The 26,117-nt window shown below is 43.0% G+C and overlaps 1 protein-coding gene across 1 annotated transcript; it reads right to left on the bottom strand.

Moving 5' to 3' along the window:
* arl6ip4 (ADP-ribosylation factor-like 6 interacting protein 4) lies at nt 1–25,224 on the bottom strand. Its single transcript, XM_026940012.3, has 6 exons — nt 25,067–25,224; nt 3,008–3,191; nt 988–1,323; nt 719–836; nt 504–573; nt 1–194 (listed from the first exon to the last, which is right to left on the bottom strand). Exons 2-6 carry the CDS (start codon nt 3,183–3,185, stop codon nt 141–143), a joined length of 756 nt encoding a protein of 251 aa, XP_026795813.3. The 5' UTR covers nt 3,186–3,191; nt 25,067–25,224; the 3' UTR covers nt 1–140.
* Between the last annotated feature and the right edge of the window lie 893 nt (nt 25,225–26,117).

Raw genomic sequence — 26,117 nt, 5'->3', positions numbered from 1 at the left:
TTTTAGGCAGTTTCAAAGGCATGGAAACACTTTATTCAATCGAACATATGATGCTTTCTTGAGATTCCTTAGGGTTTGTGCTTAAAAACATCTGGATATAGTTTTTACATGTCCAGTGAAGCAGTGAAGTGTTCCTCTACCTAATTAATGCCTAGTCTCTTCTGGAATGCATCACCATCTCTCTTTGTTGCTTGCTAATGGAAGAAACCAAAGTTAGGTAAGAAAAGAAACATGTTACACCATGTTCCAGTAGGATTGTGAGGGGGGAGTAGGTGAAATATGCCAATTAAATACTTTTACTACACTGTAGAGTGAATATGTACACAATGCACAAGAGCATATTACATTTTATTAATATGGAAGATATACTTTCAATGAAATTGACACCATTGTAATGATAATGTCACAAGACCATAAAACTTTTGTAACTCACCGAAACTGTGTATTTAAAGTATAAGAAAATTTGCTGAATTGAAAAAGTGGTGAAATGACAATAAACAGACCTTATTGATGTCTTTGTGCCTCTCTTTGCTGACAATCTCTTCTAAAATCTCTCCATCTCCTCTCACAAGCCTATGAGTAAAGTAAAACACAGTTCAGTCTATTGTCTGTGGGTTCAGTGAACGAGTGAATATTACTTCCTTCTTTTATTATTAACATATTTAGTATTTTTCATATCTAGGTAATTTGTGCTATTTGTGCTATTAGAGTGTCACACCTGGTACGTCCTGTCTCAGGGTCAACAACTCGCCGGATGACTCTTTGTCTGGCTTCATACTCCTCTTTCGTCAAGGGCCTCTTGGTGGAGAAAATGGCCTTCTGTTCATCAGTCATCACTGAAGTAAATAAAAGGACATTATGATACTACTATTTTTCTGGATTAATAGGTGGATGACACATTTCAATCCGTAAGAAAAAAGAAATCTAGCACTGAAGTCATTTAAATTTTATATAGATATTCTGAAGTTAAAAAAAAATCTCACTCACCAGGACCATGTTCTGTGGCATCATCACTTTGCCAGGTCTCTAAGTATGACTGGGGTTTTTCTATTTGAACAGGTACCGGAACAGGGATCATCAGTGGAGCTTTATTTGCTGCTGCCTCAGCCTTAGCTGCTAACTTCTTCATCTTCTTAAGCCTTTTCTTGTCCTTTTTCACCTTCTTTTTTTCCTTTGCTTTCATTTTCTTCAACTGCTTCTTGGCCTTTTTAAGCTTTCTCTTTTTGGCCTCTTCATCACTGGATGAAGATGAAGATGATGAACTGCTTGATGAAGAGGAAGAATGTTGTTTTCTGTTCCGCATTTTCTTCTCTGATTTGCGCTCTAAATACAAGTGCATTTGGGTCTTAAGTAAAAGCCATTAAACCAATTCATGTCCACAAATATGTTATTATTCATAATGTAGCCCAACATTTCTAATGCAGTAAAATGTTTAGTCCCCTGAGAATGTCAAGCAGGTGAATGGGGGAAAATCTAGTCTTGCAGGGCCAGAATAATGACCGGAACAAAAAATAACGTCTGTGGATTCACCTGACAAAGCTTGGCTTAAAATTGGGCTTCAGATTTCTAAGCATATCCTGCACCTTGTGAAGTCAGAGCTTATTTTCTGGTGGTCAACAAGCATACAGCACTATGGGGTCATGTTTGGTTTCATTCTCATCACAATTCATGACCACATTTTTGAAAGACTGATTCCAGATGTGTATTCTCTTTAGAGATCATGTCTGGCCACATAGGACTAAGAAAAACAGGCACTGAAAGAGCAACTCCAGCTGCCTTTTTCCTGTTGTCACTTTAGATATAAATACCTAGATGCCACATTTGCTATTTAACCCTATTTTAAGAACCATATCACTAGTTGAGAGAGATCCACCATGTTGGGTGCTATTCTGTGCTGAAAAAACAGTCCTTCACACTGTTAATACACAGTTAGTACTGCAGGTTTACACTGTGACTGAATAATAGAAAAATAAATGTTTTATATGGACTTGCTTTGCAGTGCAATTAATACAATTTGTTACATAAATTAGTATTTACATGACTGCTATCTACAGGAGTATCTATTAATGACATTGATTATTATATATATTTATGGCATTTGGCAGATGCCCTTATCCAGAGCAACTTACAATTATCTCATTTTTATACAACTGAGCAGTTGAGGTTTAAGGGCCTTGCTCAAGGGCCCAGCAGTGGCAGCTTGGTGGTGCTGGGATATGAACTCTTAACCTTCCGATCAGAAGTCCAAAGTCTTATATAAGTATATATATATATATAAAATAAGATTATATTATTATAATATAATCAAGCAATACTGTATGAGCAAGAGTGCAGTTATACTGAGTATGGGCACGGCTGTGATTTGGCCAGGCTGAGTGCCATAGCTAATCACAGTGGTGCCGATATACTAGCACAATCAAAAGTGCAATACTGATTTTATACAAGAGTTCTATCAACAAGAAAGTAATATTGAGTAACTGACATTACAGACACAATATGTTTTATATGACATTACAGACACAATATGGCCAACTGTTTTGTTTATTTTTGCTCTGCTAGTGGAAATAGATCCCGAAGAAACCACGCTCACTGATAGCCTGTTGGCTAGCTGGCTAATTGGCACACATTGAGTTGCAGATTCCCATTAAAGGTGCTTCCAGTAAAATTGGCTTCCCTTCTTCCTTTTCATCTTCATCTGATGAGCTTTCATATCTAAATTAATAACTACGTGATACAGTGCCATTTATTATATGGAAATAGATGACAGAGCAGTGAATCAAAAAGAATCTGAAACAGACTACACACTGAGCCCTTTAGCTTTTACAAAGATTCACAGCGTACTACAGTTCCTGCACCATGCATAAAAATGCAACATGATGCATGATGTTTGTTAGTTTTTTACTCAGAGTCTTTTGAACATTTATGAATGAAATAACCATAAAGGACAATCGAGGTCTTACACTTCTAGTAACGATCTTGTGTCAATGTCAGAAACACTCCAAAATACCTGCACTTTGGCTCTTGCTGGTACCATGTGTATGTTTCTTGCGAGGGCTTGGACTTGCACTGCTGGAGTTGGAGGACGAAGAGCTGGATCTGTGACGTTTCTTTGATGATCTTCGCTCTTTTCCACGCCTACTCACAGAGGTCTCAGGAGATCTGCTGCGGGACCGACTTCGCCCCATTGCAACCTGCAGTATTTTTGCAAATAGATGCAAAACTCTTATTTTTATTCTTGAATGGTTAGGCTAAGACATGATAATAGAGAGCAGTATTCCATTCAGTACTGTGTACACTTGACCCTCAATTGCTAATAAATCAAACAAAAAACTTCACTTGCCATTCATGCATTAAATATAAGCTCATATTGTCATGTATTCCTTTGTTTTGCAAAGTCAAAGTGGCAAACTATTGATATAAGTTACCCAGGAGGAAAGCATATTAATATAGAGTGACTTCAGATACACTATATGGCCAAATATGTGAACACCTGACCATCAGACCTATATGAGCTTGTTGGATATCCCATTCGAAAACCACAAGCATTAATATGGAGTTCCCCCCTTTTCTGTTATAACAGCTTGCACTCTTCTAAAAAAGCATTCTACAAGGTTTTGGAGTGTGTCTGTGGGAAATTTTTGCCCATTCAGTCAAAAGAGCATTTGTGACGTCAGGCACTGATGTTGGATGAGAAGGCCTGGCTCGCAATCAACGTTCCAGTTCATCCTAAAGGTGTTCAGTAGAGTAGGGCTCTGTGCTGGCTACTGAACTTCCTCCACACCAAACTCATCAAACCATGTCTTTATGGACCTCGCTTTGTGCACAGGGTCACAGGCATGCTGGAACAGGAAAAGGCCTTTCCCAAACTGTTGCCACAAAGTTGGAAGCATACAATTGTCTAAAATGTTTTTGTATGGTGTAGCATTAACATTACCCTTCACTGAAACTAAGGGGCCCAAACCCTGAAAAACAGACCAAACAGCCTCCACCAATCTTTACTGTTGGCACTATGCATTCAAGTAGGTGGCATTCTCTTGGCATCTGGCAAACCCAAAATAACTCCAGCTAACACATAGCAGTTTTGGCCTTGTGTGCTCACCCATGGCAACCAAATTCATGAAATGTTGAAGTTGCTTTCAGAGGCAGTTTGGAATGCTGTAGTGAGTGATACAACACAGGACAGGCAGGGTTTTTTTTTTTAGTTTGCATGGTCTACCACTCCATGGCTGAGTTGTCACTGTTTAAAGTCACTGAGCTCTTCAGTATGACCCATTCTCCTGCCAGTGTTTGTCTATGGAGAATGTACGGCTATTTCCTTGATTTTTTTTTGCACCTGTTGGCAATGGGTTTGGCTGAAACATCTGAACTCAATAATTATGAAGGATATCCACATACATACATTAGGGCATATAATAAGCAGAATTGACAACATATTAATATTTAAGCCTAAATATTATTCTATAATTAATTTTCACAGCAATAATAACCTTTCTAAAATCCAGTATGAACAGAATAAGTAAAGTTCGCAGATTAAGAAATTGTTTCTTTATTTCTTGCAACAGCAACATAACAGATTTTTTTTTAAAAATCTACATTCTACCTCTAAAATTATATGAATACAATACACTAAGTGAAACTGTCTGAACACTAAGCAATAGGCCTAAGAAAAGTTCTGTATTTTCCAGTCACCTGCTTTGATGCTTCATAAACACAGTGTTTAATGAACATAAAAACAGTGCATAACTTAACTTGTGGAGTGCTTCGTAAATCCGTTATTTCCCTTCACATTTCTCCACTTACTGTATTTCAAGACTGTCCCAAATAACCTCAACTGAACCTTCTTGAAAATTATTACATTAAAGAAACATGTAGATGATTTTAACTAACTTTATGCTTATTTTGTTACAGATGTACATCTTGTATATATATATATATATATATATATATATATATATATATATATATATATATATATATATATATATATATATACACATATACACATCATAAAAATATTGGTCATGACAATTTTATAACCATACGAAAAAGCATAGCCAAAGAAATATGTCATTTTTCCAACTGCAAGTTTTTTAGGGAATCAAATGAATTAAGCCACTGGGTCCTTGGACCCAGTGCATCAGGAAAGGCATCCGGTGTAAAAACTGTGCCAAATCAAATACGCGGACCAATGATCTGCTATGGTGACCCCTAATGGGAGCAGCCGAAAGAGGAACAACAAATGAATTAAGCCATTATTTCTATCACGCAGATCCAGTGAAAGGGCTTAATAATTTGAGCACTGTTTGAGCAAGTTTGAGCAACTTGTTCCAATATACCTGAATTCATCCTGCTCATTACTGCAGCTGCCCCATCCACCATGTACAGTATATCCCTGCCTATATCCACAGTGTACAGTGCATACCCGCCTATATCCACAGTGTACAGTGTATACCCGACTATATCCACAGTGTACAGTGCATACCCGCCTATATCCACAGTGTACAGTGCATACCCGCCTATATCCAGTGTACAGTTATACCCGACTATATCCAGTGTACAGTGTATACCCGACTATATCCACAGTGTACAGTGCATACCCGCCTATATCCACAGTGTACAGTGCATACCCGCCTATATGCACAGTGTACAGTGTATACCCGCCTATATCCACAGTGTACAGTGCATACACACCTATATCCACAGTGTACAGTGCATACCCGCCTATATCCACAGTGTACAGTGCATACCCGCTTATATCCACAGTGTACAGTGTATACCCGCCTATATGCACAGTGTACAGTGCATACCCGCCTATATCCACAGTGTACAGTGCATACCCGCCTATATCCACAGTGTACAGTGTATACCCGCCTATATCCACAGTGTACAGTGCATACCCGCCTATATCCACAGCGTACAGTGCATACCCGCCTATATGCACAGCGTACAGTGCATACCCGCCTATATCCACAGTGTACAGTGCATACCCGCCTATATCCACAGTGTACAGTGCATACCCGCCTATATGCACAGTGTACAGTGCATACCCGCCTATATCCACAGTGTACAGTGCATACCCGCCTATATGCACAGTGTACAGTGTATACCCGCCTATATCCACAGTGTACAGTGCATACACACCTATATCCACAGTGTACAGTGCATACCCGCCTATATCCACAGTGTACAGTGCATACCCGCTTATATCCACAGTGTACAGTGTATACCCGCCTATATGCACAGTGTACAGTGCATACCCGCCTATATCCACAGTGTACAGTGCATACCCGCCTATATCCACAGTGTACAGTGTATACCCGCCTATATCCACAGTGTACAGTGCATACCCGCCTATATCCACAGTGTACAGTGCATACCCGCCTATATGCACAGTGTACAGTGTATACCCGACTATATCCACAGTGTACAGTGCATACCCGCCTATATCCACAGTGTACAGTGCATACCCGCCTATATGCACAGTGTACAGTGTATACCCGCGTATATCCACAGTGTACAGTGCATACCCGCCTATATCCACAGTGTACAGTGCATACCCGCCTATATGCTTGGACCCAGTGCATCAGGAAAGGCATCCGGTGTAAAAACTGTGCCAAATCAAATACGCGGACCAATGATCTGCTATGGTGACCCCTAATGGGAGCAGCCGAAAGAGGAACAACAAATGAATTAAGCCATTATTTCTATCACGCAGATCCAGTGAAAGGGCTTAATAATTTGAGCACTGTTTGAGCAAGTTTGAGCAACTTGTTCCAATATACCTGAATTCATCCTGCTCATTACTGCAGCTGCCCCATCCACCATGTACAGTATATCCCTGCCTATATCCACAGTGTACAGTGCATACCCGCCTATATCCACAGTGTACAGTGTATACCCGACTATATCCACAGTGTACAGTGCATACCCGCCTATATCCACAGTGTACAGTGCATACCCGCCTATATCCAGTGTACAGTTATACCCGACTATATCCAGTGTACAGTGTATACCCGACTATATCCACAGTGTACAGTGCATACCCGCCTATATCCACAGTGTACAGTGCATACCCGCCTATATGCACAGTGTACAGTGTATACCCGCCTATATCCACAGTGTACAGTGCATACACACCTATATCCACAGTGTACAGTGTATACTTTAACATTCAAGATTCAAAGAACTTTATTAATCCCAGGGGGAAATTGCTTTGCCATGTTACAATTGCTCTCAAAAAGAAAGAAAGAAGAAAATAAAATAAATATATACTTATTTTATAAATATATATACCTAAATTTGTATTGCACATGAAAAGTCCCTTATTGCACATGAATTGAACATGTATTGCATATGAATTACACATGAAAGTCCCAGCACTTATAGAGAGGAGTTGTACAGCTTGATCGCCACAGGGATAAAGGAACTTCTGAAGCGCTCAGTGGAACACTTGGCAGTGATCAGTCTCTGGCTGAAAATGCTCCTCTGGTCGACCAGCACACTGTATAGTGGGTGAGAAGGGTTGTCCAGGATTGAGTGGAGTTTTGACAACATCCTTCTCTCAGCCACAATGTGAACAGGGTCCAGCTCCATGCCAAGTACAGAGCCAGCCCTCCTGATTAGTTTGTCCAGTCTGTTTCTGTCTGCCACCTTCATGCTACTTCCCCAACAGACCACTGCATAGAAAATGACACTAGACACCACAGACTCATAGAACATCTCGAGCATGGTGTTGCAGACATTGAAAGACCTGAGCCTCCTCAGAAAATACAGCCTGCTCTGGCCTTTCTTGAAGAGTGCTGTTGAGTTTAATGTCCAGTCCAGTTTGTTGTCTATATGGACTCCCAGGTATTTGTAATCTGCAACAATCTCAACTTCCTCACCATGGACAGACAAAGGAGTGACGGGGGTCCTGGATTTTCTAAAAAAACACTACAAGTTCCTTTGTTTTCCTGACATTGAGCTGTAGGCTCACACCAGGTAACAAAGTTGTCCACTACTATCTGATATTCTGAGGTGTCACCACCCTGAATACATCCAACAACCACAGAGTCATCAGAGAACTTCTGAAGGTGGCAGGATTCAAAGTTGTAACTAAAATGAGATGTATACAGGGTAAAGAGGAAGGGAGAAAGAACTGTCCCTTGAGCGAAAGCGCACAGTGTATACCCGCCTATATCCACAGCGTACAGTATATATCCGCCTATATCCACAGCGTACAGTGTATACTCGACAGTGTACAGTGTATACCTGCCTATATCCACAGCGTAGAGTGTATACTCCACAGTGTACAGTGTATACCTGCCTATATCCACAGCGTACAGTGTATACTCCACAGTGTACAGTGTACACCCGCCTATATCCACAGCGTACAGTGTATACATCACAGTGTACAGTGTATACCCGCCTATATGCACAGTGTACAGAGTATACTCGACAGTGTACAGTGTATACCCGCCTATATCCACAGCGCACGGTGTATACTCCACAGTGTACAGTGTATACCCGCCTATATCCACAGTGTACAGTGTATACACCACAGTGTACAGTGTTTACCCGCCTATATCGACAGCGCACTGTGTATACGCCACAGTGTACAGTGTATACCGCCTATATCCACAGCGCACAGTGTATACCCGCCTATATGCACAGTGTACAGTGTATACCCTCCTAAAACCACAGCGCACAGTGTATACCCACCTATAAACACTTTACAGGGAAAAAAGGAAGGGAGAAAGAACTGACCCTTGAGCGACTAGATCCACAGCGAACAGTGTATACTCCACAGTGTACAGTGTATACCCGCCTATATCCACAGCGCACACCGCCTATATCTACAGCGTAGAGTGTATAGCCGCCTATATGCACAGTGTACAGTGTATACCCGCCTATATCCAGTGTACAGTGTATACCCACCTATATCCACAGTGTATACTTGCCTATATCCACAGTGTACAGTGTATACTCCACAGTGTACAGTGTATAGTCGACTATATCCACAGTGTACAGTGTATACTCCACAGTGTACAGTGTATACCCGCCTATATCCACAGTGTACAGTGTATATTCCACAGTGTACAGTGTATACCCGCCTATATCCACAGTGTACAGTGTATACCCGCCTATATGCACAGTGTACAGTGTATACCCGACTATATCCACAGTGTACAGTGTATACCCGCCTATATGCACAGTGTACAGTGTATACTCCACAGTGTACAGTGTATACCCGCCTATATGCACAGTGTACAGTGTATACTCGACTATATCCACAGTGTACAGTGTATACCCGCCTATATGCACAGTGCACAGTGTATACTCGCCTATATCCACAGTGTACAGTCTATACCCGACTATATGCACAGTGTACAGTGTATACCCGCCTATATGCACAGTGTACAGTGTATACTCGACTATATGCACAGCGCACAGTGTATACCCGACTATATCCACAGTGTACAGTGTATACTCGACTATATCCACAGTGTACAGTGTATACCCGACTATATCCACAGTGTACAGTGTATACCCGACTATATCCACAGTGTACAGTGTATACTCCACAGTGTACAGTGTATACCCGCCTATATCCACAGTGTACAGTGTATACCCGACTATATCCACAGTGTACAGTGTATACTCCACAGTGTACAGTGTATACCCGCCTATATCCACAGTGTACAGTGTATACCCGCCTATATCCACAGTGTACAGTGTTTACCCGCCTATATCCACAGCGCACAGTGCAAACCCACCTATATCCACAGCGCACAGCGTATACCCGCCTACATCCACAGTGTACAGTGTATACTCCACAGTGTACAGTGTATACCCGCCTATATCCACAGTGTACAGTGTATATTCCACAGTGTACAGTGTATACCCGCCTATATCCACAGTGTACAGTGTATACCCGCCTATATGCACAGTGTACAGTGTATACCCGACTATATCCACAGTGTACAGTGTATACCCGCCTATATGCACAGTGTACAGTGTATACTCCACAGTGTACAGTGTATACCCGCCTATATGCACAGTGTACAGTGTATACTCGACTATATCCACAGTGTACAGTGTATACCCGCCTATATGCACAGTGCACAGTGTATACTCGCCTATATCCACAGTGTACAGTCTATACCCGACTATATGCACAGTGTACAGTGTATACCCGCCTATATGCACAGTGTACAGTGTATACTCGACTATATGCACAGCGCACAGTGTATACCCGACTATATCCACAGTGTACAGTGTATACTCGACTATATCCACAGTGTACAGTGTATACCCGACTATATCCACAGTGTATAGTGTATACCCGCCTATATCCACAGCGTACAGTGTATACCCGCCTATATCGACAGCATACAGTGTATACCCGACTATATCCACAGCGCACAGTGTATACCCGCCTATATCCACAGCGCACAGTGTATACCCGCCTATATCTACAGTGTACAGTGTATACCCGCCTATATCCAGTGTACAGTGTATACCCACCTATATCCACAGTGTACAGTGTATACTCCACAGTGTACAGTGTATACTCGCCTATATCCACAGTGTACAGTGTATACTCCACAGTGTACAGTGTATACCCGCCTATATCCACAGTGCACAGTGTATACCCGCCTATATCTACAGCGTAGAGTGTATAGCCGCCTATATGCACAGTGTACAGTGTATACCCGCCTATATCTACAGCGTAGAGTGTATAGCCGCCTATATCCAGTGTACAGTGTATACCCACCGATATCCACAGTGTATACGCGCCTATATCCACAGTGTACAGTGTATACTCCACAGTGTACAGTGTATAGTCGACTATATCCACAGTGTACAGTGTATACTCCACAGTGTACAGTGTATACCCGCCTATATCCACAGCGCACAGTGTACACCCGCCTATATCCACAGTGTACAGTGTATACCCGCCTATATCTACAGCGCACAGTGTATACCCGCCTATATGCACAGTGTACAGTGTATACCTGCCTATATGCACAGTGTACAGTGTATACCTGCCTTTGTCCACAGCGCACAGTGTATACCCGCCTATATCCACAGTGTACAGTGTATACCCGCCTATATCCACAGTGTACAGTGTTTACCCGCCTATATCCACAGCGCACAGTGCAAACCCACCTATATCCACAGCGCACAGCGTATACCCGCCTACATCCACAGTGTACAGTGTATACTCCACAGTGTACAGTGTATACCCGCCTATATCCACAGTGTACAGTGTATATTCCACAGTGTACAGTGTATACCCGCCTATATCCACAGTGTACAGTGTATACCCGCCTATATGCACAGTGTACAGTGTATACCCGACTATATCCACAGTGTACAGTGTATACCCGCCTATATGCACAGTGTACAGTGTATACTCCACAGTGTACAGTGTATACCCGCCTATATGCACAGTGTACAATGTATACTCGACTATATCCACAGTGTACAGTGTATACCCGCCTATATGCACAGTGCAAGGTGTATACTCGCCTATATCCACAGTGTACAGTCTATACCCGACTATATGCACAGTGTACAGTGTATACCCGACTATATCTACAGTGTACAGTGTATACCCGCCTATATGCACAGTGTACAGTGTATACTCGACTATATGCACAGCGCACAGTGTATACCCGACTATATCCACAGTGTACAGTGTATACTCGACTATATCCACAGTGTACAGTGTATACCCGACTATATCCACAGTGTACAGTGTATACCCGACTATATCCACAGTGTACAGTGTATACTCCACAGTGTACAGTGTATACCCGCCTATATCCACAGTGTACAGTGTATACCCGACTATATCCACAGTGTACAGTGTATACTCCACAGTGTACAGTGTATACCCGCCTATATCCACAGTGTATAGTGTATACCCGCCTATATGCACAGCGTACAGTGTATACCCGCCTATATCGACAGCGTACAGTGTATACCCGACTATATCCACAGCGCACAGTGTATACCCGCCTATATCCACAGCGCACAGTGTATACCCGCCTATATCTACAGTGTACAGTGTATACCCGCCTATATCCAGTGTACAGTGTATACCCACCTATATCCACAGTGTACAGTGTATACTCCACAGTGTACAGTGTATACTCGCCTATATCCACAGTGTACAGTGTATACTCCACAGTGTACAGTGTATACCCGCCTATATCCACAGTGCACAGTGTATACCCGCCTATATCTACAGCGTAGAGTGTATAGCCGCCTATATGCACAGTGTACAGTGTATACCCGCCTATATCTACAGCGTAGAGTGTATAGCCGCCTATATCCAGTGTACAGTGTATACCCACCGATATCCACAGTGTATACGCGCCTATATCCACAGTGTACAGTGTATACTCCACAGTGTACAGTGTATAGTCGACTATATCCACAGTGTACAGTGTATACTCCACAGTGTACAGTGTATACCCGCCTATATCCACAGCGCACAGTGTACACCCGCCTATATCCACAGTGTACAGTGTATACCCGCCTATATCTACAGCGCACAGTGTATACCCGCCTATATGCACAGTGTACAGTGTATACCTGCCTATATGCACAGTGTACAGTGTATACCTGCCTTTGTCCACAGCGCACAGTGTATACCCGCCTATATCCACAGTGTACAGTGTATACCCGCCTATATCCACAGTGTACAGTGTTTACCCGCCTATATCCACAGCGCACAGTGCAAACCCACCTATATCCACAGCGCACAGCGTATACCCGCCTACATCCACAGTGTACAGTGTATACTCCACAGTGTACAGTGTATACCCGCCTATATCCACAGTGTACAGTGTATATTCCACAGTGTACAGTGTATACCCGCCTATATCCACAGTGTACAGTGTATACCCGCCTATATGCACAGTGTACAGTGTATACCCGACTATATCCACAGTGTACAGTGTATACCCGCCTATATGCACAGTGTACAGTGTATACTCCACAGTGTACAGTGTATACCCGCCTATATGCACAGTGTACAATGTATACTCGACTATATCCACAGTGTACAGTGTATACCCGCCTATATGCACAGTGCAAGGTGTATACTCGCCTATATCCACAGTGTACAGTCTATACCCGACTATATGCACAGTGTACAGTGTATACCCGACTATATCTACAGTGTACAGTGTATACCCGCCTATATGCACAGTGTACAGTGTATACTCGACTATATGCACAGCGCACAGTGTATACCCGACTATATCCACAGTGTACAGTGTATACTCGACTATATCCACAGTGTACAGTGTATACCCGACTATATCCACAGTGTACAGTGTATACCCGACTATATCCACAGTGTACAGTGTATACTCCACAGTGTACAGTGTATACCCGCCTACATCCACAGTGTACAGTGTATACCCGACTATATCCACAGTGTACAGTGTATACTCCACAGTGTACAGTGTATACCCGCCTATATCCACAGTGTATAGTGTATACCCGCCTATATGCACAGCGTACAGTGTATACCCGCCTATATCGACAGCGTACAGTGTATACCCGACTATATCCACAGCGCACAGTGTATACCCGCCTATATCCACAGCGCACAGTGTATACCCGCCTATATCTACAGTGTACAGTGTATACCCGCCTATATCCAGTGTACAGTGTATACCCACCTATATCCACAGTGTACAGTGTATACTCCACAGTGTACAGTGTATACTCGCCTATATCCACAGTGTACAGTGTATACTCCACAGTGTACAGTGTATACCCGCCTATATCCACAGTGCACAGTGTATACCCGCCTATATCTACAGCGTAGAGTGTATAGCCGCCTATATGCACAGTGTACAGTGTATACCCGCCTATATCTACAGCGTAGAGTGTATAGCCGCCTATATCCAGTGTACAGTGTATACCCACCGATATCCACAGTGTATACGCGCCTATATCCACAGTGTACAGTGTATACTCCACAGTGTACAGTGTATAGTCGACTATATCCACAGTGTACAGTGTATACTCCACAGTGTACAGTGTATACCCGCCTATATCCACAGCGCACAGTGTACACCCGCCTATATCCACAGTGTACAGTGTATACCCGCCTATATCTACAGCGCACAGTGTATACCCGCCTATATGCACAGTGTACAGTGTATACCTGCCTATATGCACAGTGTACAGTGTATACCTGCCTTTGTCCACAGCGCACAGTGTATACCCGCCTATATCCACAGTGTACAGTGTTTACCCGCCTATATCCACAGCGCACAGTGCAAACCCACCTATATCCACAGCGCACAGCGTATACCCGCCTACATCCACAGTGTACAGTGTATACTCCACAGTGTACAGTGTATACCCGCCTATATCCACAGTGTACAGTGTATATTCCACAGTGTACAGTGTATACCCGCCTATATCCACAGTGTACAGCGTATACCCGCCTATATGCACAGTGTACAGTGTATACCCGACTATATCCACAGTGTACAGTGTATACCCGCCTATATGCACAGTGTACAGTGTATACTCCACAGTGTACAGTGTATACCCGCCTATATGCACAGTGTACAGTGTATACTCGACTATATCCACAGTGTACAGTGTATACCCGCCTATATGCACAGTGCACAGTGTATACTCGCCTATATCCACAGTGTACAGTCTATACCCGACTATATGCACAGTGTACAGTGTATACCCGACTATATCTACAGTGTACAGTGTATACCCGCCTATATGCACAGTGTACAGTGTATACTCGACTATATGCACAGCGCACAGTGTATACTCGACTATATCCACAGTGTACAGTGTATACCCGACTATATCCACAGTGTACAGTGTATACCCGACTATATCCACAGTGTACAGTGTATACTCCACAGTGTACAGTGTATACCCGCCTATATCCACAGTGTACAGTGTATACCCGACTATATCCACAGTGTACAGTGTATACTCCACAGTGTACAGTGTATACCCGCCTATATCCACAGTGTATAGTGTATACCCGACTATATCCACAGCGTACAGTGTATACCCGCATATATCGACAGCGTACAGTGTATACCCGCCTATATCCACAGCGCACAGTGTATACCCGCCTATATCTACAGTGTACAGTGTATACCCGCCTATATCCAGTGTACAGTGTATACCCACCTATATCCACAGTGTACAGTGTATACTCCACAGTGTACAGTGTATACTCGCCTATATCCACAGTGTACAGTGTATACTCCACAGTGTACAGTGTATACCCGCCTATATCCACAGTGCACAGTGTATACCCGCCTATATCTACAGCGTAGAGTGTATAGCCACCTATATGCACAGTGTACAGTGTATACCCACCTATATCTACAGCGTAGAGTGTATAGCCGCCTATATCCAGTGTACAGTGTATACCCACCGATATCCACAGTGTATACGCGCCTATATCCACAGTGTACAGTGTATACTCCACAGTGTACAGTGTATAGTCGACTATATCCACAGTGTACAGTGTATACTCCACAGTGTACAGTGTATACCCGCCTATATCCACAGCGCACAGTGTACACCCACCTATATCCACAGTGTACAGTGTATACCCGCCTATATCTACAGCGCACAGTGTATACCCGCCTATATGCACAGTGTACAGTGTATACCTGCCTATATGCACAGTGTACAGTGTATACCTGCCTATGTCCACAGCGCACAGTGTATACCCGCCTATATCCACAGTGTACAGTGTTTACCCGCCTATATCCACAGCGCACAGTGCAAACCCACCTATATCCACAGCGCACAGCGTATACCCGCCTACATCCACAGTGTACAGTGTATACTCCACAGTGTACAGTGTATACCCGCCTATATCCACAGTGTACAGTGTATATTCCACAGTGTACAGTGTATACCCGCCTATATCCACAGTGTACAGTGTATACCCGCCTATATGCACAGTGTACAGTGTATACCCGACTATATGCACAGTGTACAGTGTATACCCGACTATATCCACAGTGTACAGTGTATACCCGCCTATATGCACAGTGTACAGTGTATACTCCACAGTGTACAGTGTATACCCGCCTATATGCACAGTGTACAGTGTATACTCGACTATATCCACAGTGTACAGTGTATACCCGCCTATATGCACAGTGCACAGTGTATACTCGCCTATATCCACAGTGTACAGTCTATACCCGACTATATGCACAGTGTACAGTGTATACCCGACTATATCTACAGTGTACAGTGTATACCCGCCTATATGCACAGTGTACAGTGTATACTCGACTATATGCACAGCGCACAGTGTATACCCGACTATATCCACAGTGTACAGTGTATACTCGACTATATCCACAGTGTACAGTGTATACCCGACTATATCCACAGTGTACAGTGTATACCCGTCTATATCCACAGTGTACAGTGTATACTCCACAGTGTACAGTGTATACCCGCCTATATCCACAGTGTACAGTGTATACCCGACTATATGCACAGTGTACAGTGTATACCCGCCTATATGCACAGTGTACAGTGTATACTCCACAGTGTACAGTGTATACCCGCCTATATGCACAGTGTACAGTGTATACTCGACTATATCCACAGTGTACAGTGTATACCCGCCTATATGCACAGTGCACAGTGTATACTCGCCTATATCCACAGTGTACAGTCTATACCCGACTATATGCACAGTGTACAGTGTATACCCGACTATATCTACAGTGTACAGTGTATACCCGCCTATATGCACAGTGTACAGTGTATACTCGACTATATGCACAGCGCACAGTGTATACTCGACTATATCCACAGTGTACAGTGTATACCCGACTATATCCACAGTGTACAGTGTATACCCGACTATATCCACAGTGTACAGTGTATACTCCACAGTGTACAGTGTATACCCGCCTATATCCACAGTGTACAGTGTATACCCGACTATATCCACAGTGTACAGTGTATACTCCACAGTGTACAGTGTATACCCGCCTATATCCACAGTGTATAGTGTATACCCGACTATATCCACAGCGTACAGTGTATACCCGCATATATCGACAGCGTACAGTGTATACCCGCCTATATCCACAGCGCACAGTGTATACCCGCCTATATCTACAGTGTACAGTGTATACCCGCCTATATCCAGTGTACAGTGTATACCCACCTATATCCACAGTGTACAGTGTATACTCCACAGTGTACAGTGTATACTCGCCTATATCCACAGTGTACAGTGTATACTCCACAGTGTACAGTGTATACCCGCCTATATCCACAGTGCACAGTGTATACCCGCCTATATCTACAGCGTAGAGTGTATAGCCACCTATATGCACAGTGTACAGTGTATACCCACCTATATCTACAGCGTAGAGTGTATAGCCGCCTATATCCAGTGTACAGTGTATACCCACCGATATCCACAGTGTATACGCGCCTATATCCACAGTGTACAGTGTATACTCCACAGTGTACAGTGTATAGTCGACTATATCCACAGTGTACAGTGTATACTCCACAGTGTACAGTGTATACCCGCCTATATCCACAGCGCACAGTGTACACCCGCCTATATCCACAGTGTACAGTGTATACCCGCCTATATCTACAGCGCACAGTGTATACCCGCCTATATGCACAGTGTACAGTGTATACCTGCCTATATGCACAGTGTACAGTGTATACCTGCCTATGTCCACAGCGCACAGTGTATACCCGCCTATATCCACAGTGTACAGTGTTTACCCGCCTATATCCACAGCGCACAGTGCAAACCCACCTATATCCACAGCGCACAGCGTATACCCGCCTACATCCACAGTGTACAGTGTATACTCCACAGTGTACAGTGTATACCCGCCTATATCCACAGTGTACAGAGTATATTCCACAGTGTACAGTGTATACCCGCCTATATCCACAGTGTACAGTGTATACCCGCCTATATGCACAGTGTACAGTGTATACCCGCCTATATGCACAGTGTACAGTGTATACCCGACTATATCCACAGTGTACAGTGTATACCCGCCTATATGCACAGTGTACAGTGTATACTCCACAGTGTACAGTGTATACCCGCCTATATGCACAGTGTACAGTGTATACTCGACTATATCCACAGTGTACAGTGTATACCCGCCTATATGCACAGTGCACAGTGTATACTCGCCTATATCCACAGTGTACAGTCTATACCCGACTATATGCACAGTGTACAGTGTATACCCGACTATATCTACAGTGTACAGTGTATACCCGCCTATATGCACAGTGTACAGTGTATACTCGACTATATGCACAGCGCACAGTGTATACCCGACTATATCCACAGTGTACAGTGTATACTCGACTATATCCACAGTGTACAGTGTATACCCGACTATATCCACAGTGTACAGTGTATACCCGACTATATCCACAGTGTACAGTGTATACCCGACTATATCCACAGTGTACAGTGTATACTCCACAGTGTACAGTGTATACCCGCCTATATCCACAGTGTACAGTGTATACCCGACTATATCCACAGTGTACAGTGTATACCCGACTATATCCACAGTGTACAGTGTATACTCCACAGTGTACAGTGTATACCCGACTATATCCACAGTGTACAGTGTATACCCGACTATATCCACAGTGTACAGTGTATACCCGACTATATCCACAGTGTACAGTGTATACTCCACAGTGTACAGTGTATACCCGCCTATATCCACAGTGTATAGTGTATACCCGACTATATCCACAGTGTACAGTGTATACTCCACAGTGTACAGTGTATACCCGACTATATCCACAGTGTACAGTGTATACTCCACAGTGTACAGTGTATACCCGACTATATCCACAGTGTACAGTGTATACTCCACAGTGTACAGTGTATACCCGCCTATATCCACAGTGTACAGTGTATAGCCGCCTATATCCACAGTGTACAGTGTATACCCACCTATATCCACAGTGTACAGTGTATACCCGCCTATATCCAGAGTGTACAGTGTATACCCGCCTATATCCACAGTGTACAGTGTTTACCCGCCTATATCCACAGCGCACAGTGCAAACCCACCTATATCCACAGCGCACAGCGTATACCCGCCTACATCCACAGTGTACAGTGTATACTCCACAGTGTACAGTGTATACCCGACTATATCCACAGTGTACAGTGTATATTCCACAGTGTACAGTGTATACCCGCCTATATCCACAGTGTACAGTGTATACCCGCCTATATGCACAGTGTACAGTGTATACCCGACTATATCCACAGTGTACAGTGTATACCCGCCTATATGCACAGTGTACAGTGTATACTCCACAGTGTACAGTGTATACCCGCCTATATGCACAGTGTACAGTGTATACTCGACTATATCCACAGTGTACAGTGTATACCCGCCTATATGCACAGTGCACAGTGTATACTCGCCTATATCCACAGTGTACAGTCTATACCCGACTATATGCACAGTGTACAGTGTATACCCGACTATATCTACAGTGTACAGTGTATACCCGCCTATATGCACAGTGTACAGTGTATACTCGACTATATGCACAGCGCACAGTGTATACCCGACTATATCCACAGTGTACAGTGTATACTCGACTATATCCACAGTGTACAGTGTATACCCGACTATATCCACAGTGTACAGTGTATACCCGACTATATCCACAGTGTACAGTGTATACTCCACAGTGTACAGTGTATACCCGCCTATATCCACAGTGTACAGTGTATACCCGACTATATCCACAGTGTACAGTGTATACCCGACTATATCCACAGTGTACAGTGTATACTCCACAGTGTACAGTGTATACCCGACTATATCCACAGTGTACAGTGTATACCCGACTATATCCACAGTGTACAGTGTATACTCCACAGTGTACAGTGTATACCCGCCTATATCCACAGTGTATAGTGTATACCCGACTATATCCACAGTGTACAGTGTATACTCCACAGTGTACAGTGTATACCCGACTATATCCACAGTGTACAGTGTATACTCCACAGTGTACAGTGTATACCCGACTATATCCACAGTGTACAGTGTATACTCCACAGTGTACAGTGTATACCCGCCTATATCCACAGTGTACAGTGTATACCCGCCCATATCCACAGTGTACAGTGTATACCCGCCTATATCCACAGTGTACAGTGTATACCCGCCTATATCCACAGTGTACAGTGTATACCCGCCTATATCCACAGTGTACAGTGTATACTCCACAGTGTACAGTGTATACCCGCCTATATGCACAGTGTACAGTGTATACCCGCCTATATCCACAGTGTACAGTGTATACCCGACTATATCCACAGTGTACAGTGTATACTCCACAGTGTACAGTGTATACCCGACTATATCCACAGTGTACAGTGTATACTCCACAGTGTACAGTGTATACCCGCCTATATGCACAGTGTACAGTGTATATCCGCCTATATCCACAGTGTACAGTGTATACCCGACTATATCCACAGTGTACAGTGTATACTCCACAGTGTACAGTGTATACCCGACTATATCCACAGTGTACAGTGTATACCCGACTATATCCACAGTGTACAGTGTATACTCCACAGTGTACAGTGTATACCCGACTATATCTACAGTGTATAGTGTATACCCGACTATATCCACAGTGTACAGTGTATACTCCACAGTGTACAGTGTATACCCGACTATATCCACAGTGTACAGTGTATACTCCACAGTGTACAGTGTATACCCGACTATATCCACAGTGTACAGTGTATACTCCACAGTGTACAGTGTATACCCGACTATATCCACAGTGTACAGTGTATACTCCACAGTGTACAGTGTATACCCGCCTATATCCACAGTGTACAGTGTATACCCGCCTATATGCACAGTGTACAGTGTATACCCGACTATATCCACAGTGTACAGTGTATACCCGCCTATATGCACAGTGTACAGTGTATACTCCACAGTGTACAGTGTATACCCGCCTATATGCACAGTGTACAGTGTATACTCGACTATATCCACAGTGTACAGTGTATACCCGCCTATATGCACAGTGCACAGTGTATACTCGCCTATATCCACAGTGTACAGTCTATACCCGACTATATGCACAGTGTACAGTGTATACCCGACTATATCTACAGTGTACAGTGTATACCCGCCTATATGCACAGTGTACAGTGTATACTCGACTATATGCACAGCGCACAGTGTATACCCGACTATATCCACAGTGTACAGTGTATACTCGACTATATCCACAGTGTACAGTGTATACCCGACTATATCCACAGTGTACAGTGTATACCCGACTATATCCACAGTGTACAGTGTATACTCCACAGTGTACAGTGTATACCCGCCTATATCCACAGTGTACAGTGTATACCCGACTATATCCACAGTGTACAGTGTATACCCGACTATATCCACAGTGTACAGTGTATACTCCACAGTGTACAGTGTATACCCGACTATATCCACAGTGTACAGTGTATACCCGACTATATCCACAGTGTACAGTGTATACCCGACTATATCCACAGTGTACAGTGTATACTCCACAGTGTACAGTGTATACCCGCCTATATCCACAGTGTATAGTGTATACCCGACTATATCCACAGTGTACAGTGTATACTCCACAGTGTACAGTGTATACCCGACTATATCCACAGTGTACAGTGTATACCCGCCTATATCCACAGTGTACAGTGTATACCCGCCTATATCCACAGTGTACAGTGTATACCCGCCTATATCCACAGTGTACAGTGTATACTCCACAGTGTACAGTGTATACCCGCCTATATGCACAGTGTACAGTGTATACCCGCCTATATCCACAGTGTACAGTGTATACCCGACTATATCCACAGTGTACAGTGTATACCCGACTATATCCACAGTGTACAGTGTATACTCCACAGTGTACAGTGTATACCCGACTATATCCACAGTGTACAGTGTATACTCCACAGTGTACAGTGTATACCCGCCTATATGCACAGTGTACAGTGTATATCCGCCTATATCCACAGTGTACAGTGTATACCCGACTATATCCACAGTGTACAGTGTATACTCCACAGTGTACAGTGTATACCCGACTATATCCACAGTGTACAGTGTATACCCGACTATATCCACAGTGTACAGTGTATACTCCACAGTGTACAGTGTATACCCGACTATATGCACAGCGCACAGTGTATACCCGACTATATCCACAGTGTACAGTGTATACTCCACAGTGTACAGTGTATACCCGACTATATCCACAGTGTACAGTGTATACTCCACAGTGTACAGTGTATACCCGACTATATCCACAGTGTACAGTGTATACTCCACAGTGTACAGTGTATACCCGCCTATATCCACAGTGTACAGTGTATACCCGCCTATATGCACAGTGTACAGTGTATACCCGACTATATCCACAGTGTACAGTGTATACCCGCCTATATGCACAGTGTACAGTGTATACTCCACAGTGTATAGTGTATACCCGCCTATATGCACAGTGTACAGTGTATACTCGACTATATCCACAGTGTACAGTGTATACCCGCCTATATGCACAGTGCACAGTGTATACTCGCCTATATCCACAGTGTACAGTCTATACCCGACTATATGCACAGTGTACAGTGTATACCCGACTATATCTACAGTGTACAGTGTATACCCGCCTATATGCACAGTGTACAGTGTATACTCGACTATATGCACAGCGCACAGTGTATACCCGACTATATCCACAGTGTACAGTGTATACTCGACTATATCCACAGTGTACAGTGTATACCCGACTATATCCACAGTGTACAGTGTATACCCGACTATATCCACAGTGTACAGTGTATACTCCACAGTGTACAGTGTATACCCGCCTATATCCACAGTGTACAGTGTATACCCGACTATATCCACAGTGTACAGTGTATACCCGACTATATCCACAGTGTACAGTGTATACTCCACAGTGTACAGTGTATACCCGACTATATCCACAGTGTACAGTGTATACCCGACTATATCCACAGTGTACAGTGTATACCCGACTATATCCACAGTGTACAGTGTATACTCCACAGTGTACAGTGTATACCCGCCTATATCCACAGTGTATAGTGTATACCCGACTATATCCACAGTGTACAGTGTATACTCCACAGTGTACAGTGTATACCCGACTATATCCACAGTGTACAGTGTATACTCCACAGTGTACAGTGTATACCCGACTATATCCACAGTGTACAGTGTATACTCCACAGTGTACAGTGTATACCCGACTATATCCACAGTGTACAGTGTATACCCGCCCATATCCACAGTGTACAGTGTATACCCGCCTATATCCACAGTGTACAGTGTATACCCGCCTATATCCACAGTGTACAGTGTATACCCGCCTATATCCACAGTGTACAGTGTATACCCGCCTATATGCACAGTGTACAGTGTATACCCGCCTATATCCACAGTGTACAGTGTATACCCGACTATATCCACAGTGTACAGTGTATACCCGACTATATCCACAGTGTACAGTGTATACTCCACAGTGTACAGTGTATACCCGACTATATCCACAGTGTACAGTGTATACTCCACAGTGTACAGTGTATACCCGCCTATATGCACAGTGTACAGTGTATATCCGCCTATATCCACAGTGTACAGTGTATACCCGACTATATCCACAGTGTACAGTGTATACTCCACAGTGTACAGTGTATACCCGACTATATCCACAGTGTACAGTGTATACCCGACTATATCCACAGTGTACAGTGTATACTCCACAGTGTACAGTGTATACCCGACTATATCTACAGTGTATAGTGTATACCCGACTATATCCACAGTGTACAGTGTATACTCCACAGTGTACAGTGTATACCCGACTATATCCACAGTGTACAGTGTATACTCCACAGTGTACAGTGTATACCTGACTATATCCACAGTGTACAGTGTATACTCCACAGTGTACAGTGTATACCCGCCTATATCCACAGTGTACAGTGTATAGCCGCCCATATCCACAGTGTACAGTGTATACCCGCCTATATCCACAGTGTACAGTGTATACCCGCCTATATCCACAGTGTACAGTGTATACCCGCCTATATCCACAGTGTACAGTGTATACTCCACAGTGTACAGTGTATACCCGCCTATATGCACAGTGTACAGTGTATACCCGCCTATATCCACAGTGTACAGTGTATACCCGACTATATCCACAGTGTACAGTGTATACCCGACTATATCCACAGTGTACAGTGTATACTCCACAGTGTATACTCCACAGTGTACAGTGTATACCCGACTATATCCACAGTGTACAGTGTATACTCCACAGTGTACAGTGTATACCCGCCTATATCCACAGTGTACAGTGTATATCCGCCTATATCCACAGTGTACAGTGTATACCCGCCTATATCCACAGTGTACAGTGTATACTCCACAGTGTACAGTGTATACCCGCCTATATCCACAGTGTACAGTGTATACCCGCCTATATGCACAGTGTACAGTGTATACCCGACTATGTCCACAGTGTACAGTGTATACTCCACAGTGTACAGTGTATACTCCACAGTGTACAGTGTATACTCCACAGTGTACAGTGCATACCCGCCTATATGCACAGTGTACAGTGTATACCCGACTATGTCCACAGTGTATACCCGCCTACATCCACAATGTATACAATGTACGTATGCACATGAAACTCTGATTCCCTGATAGTCAGATATATTCATGTGTAGCGCCCTAGATATCTATCTTTTTTATAACTGCAAATATGCTGTTATAAAAAATAGATAATTTTAACGTTAGTAAGTTAAAGGCCTGCTTCATCTATATTTCGGTGTTCAGAGGGCCAGCTGGTCAGCCAAGTACCACTGACCATTAAATAAACCAGCCTGGAGACAGTTTTTACCCTCGACACAACATTTAACTTGTACCACAATGTAGTCACTTACCGAATTTAAGCAGAAAACCCCTCTGGTTATTTTCCATAAAAGAAATTAAAGAACAGGTAAAGTCTCTTTTCTTCTTTTTTGGTAGATCTGCGTGTCCATACTCCGAGAAGGCTCTTAGCTTGCTCACTAGTCCCAACTTAACTTCCGGTGCGTTAATCAACATATTTCAAAATATAGGTTCAAATAAAAGTTCATTTATATCGCATTTAAATAATTCGGTCATCAGATTATTCAAGTGGTCATGTAAAACGTACACTACAATATCATATCTTAAATTAGTGCTTGTATACTGGTATCTGAAATATATTTTTTATTTACATTTGTCACATTTGGCAGACACGCTTATTCGGTATGACTTACACAAGCCAGTATTCTTTGAGTAAATCATAACTTTGCAGTAGAGATTTACTGGACGATATTTAAACCATTTAGTTAGAGTATTAGGTAACACACTTGATTTAAAAACTTTAGGCTGAGTACGCTTCCATTTGCAGGACATCTTCTTGAGTAAAAGCAATTTTTTAAAAAAAAAAATTACAGTATATTTTAATAAAGTCATTCACTGTAGAGAGTGAATGGTGCCATTCACTCTCTACAGTGAATGACTTTATTAAAATATGCCACTAAGTCATCCTTCTTGTTACTCATTTGTATGCCCGAAATACCAATAAAATACACTTTAAACAGGAAGGTTCTGTAACCTTCTGTAACCTTGACCCTGTTTGGACCAATTTCAAAATCTAATCAGTTTATATGGTTGTTACAATAATAATTCCATACAAATCCTAAAATCATTCAACCACTCATTCTTTAGATATCACGCTAAAACATTATTATTAAACACTCTTGTGCAAAAAGCCACAGTATCATAGAAAAGAACTTAAACATCCTTGTAAGTACAGTTGGTTTGATAATATTCTGGTGAAAAGGAAACTATTTGTTCCCAGACAGGTGTAGCATGCACAATTTCACAATGCCCTCTCAGAGTTATGATAAGGAAGGTAAGAGAGAAGCCAGCAGTTACTCAAGAAGAGTTGCAGGACGACCTGAA

The sequence above is a fragment of the Pangasianodon hypophthalmus genome, chromosome 24 (genome assembly GCF_027358585.1).
Source record: "Pangasianodon hypophthalmus isolate fPanHyp1 chromosome 24, fPanHyp1.pri, whole genome shotgun sequence".
In the NCBI taxonomy this organism is placed as follows: Eukaryota; Metazoa; Chordata; class Actinopteri; order Siluriformes; family Pangasiidae; genus Pangasianodon; species Pangasianodon hypophthalmus.
The sequence above is the reverse complement of the archived record's forward strand: the minus strand, read 5'-3'. Positions and strand labels throughout refer to the sequence as shown.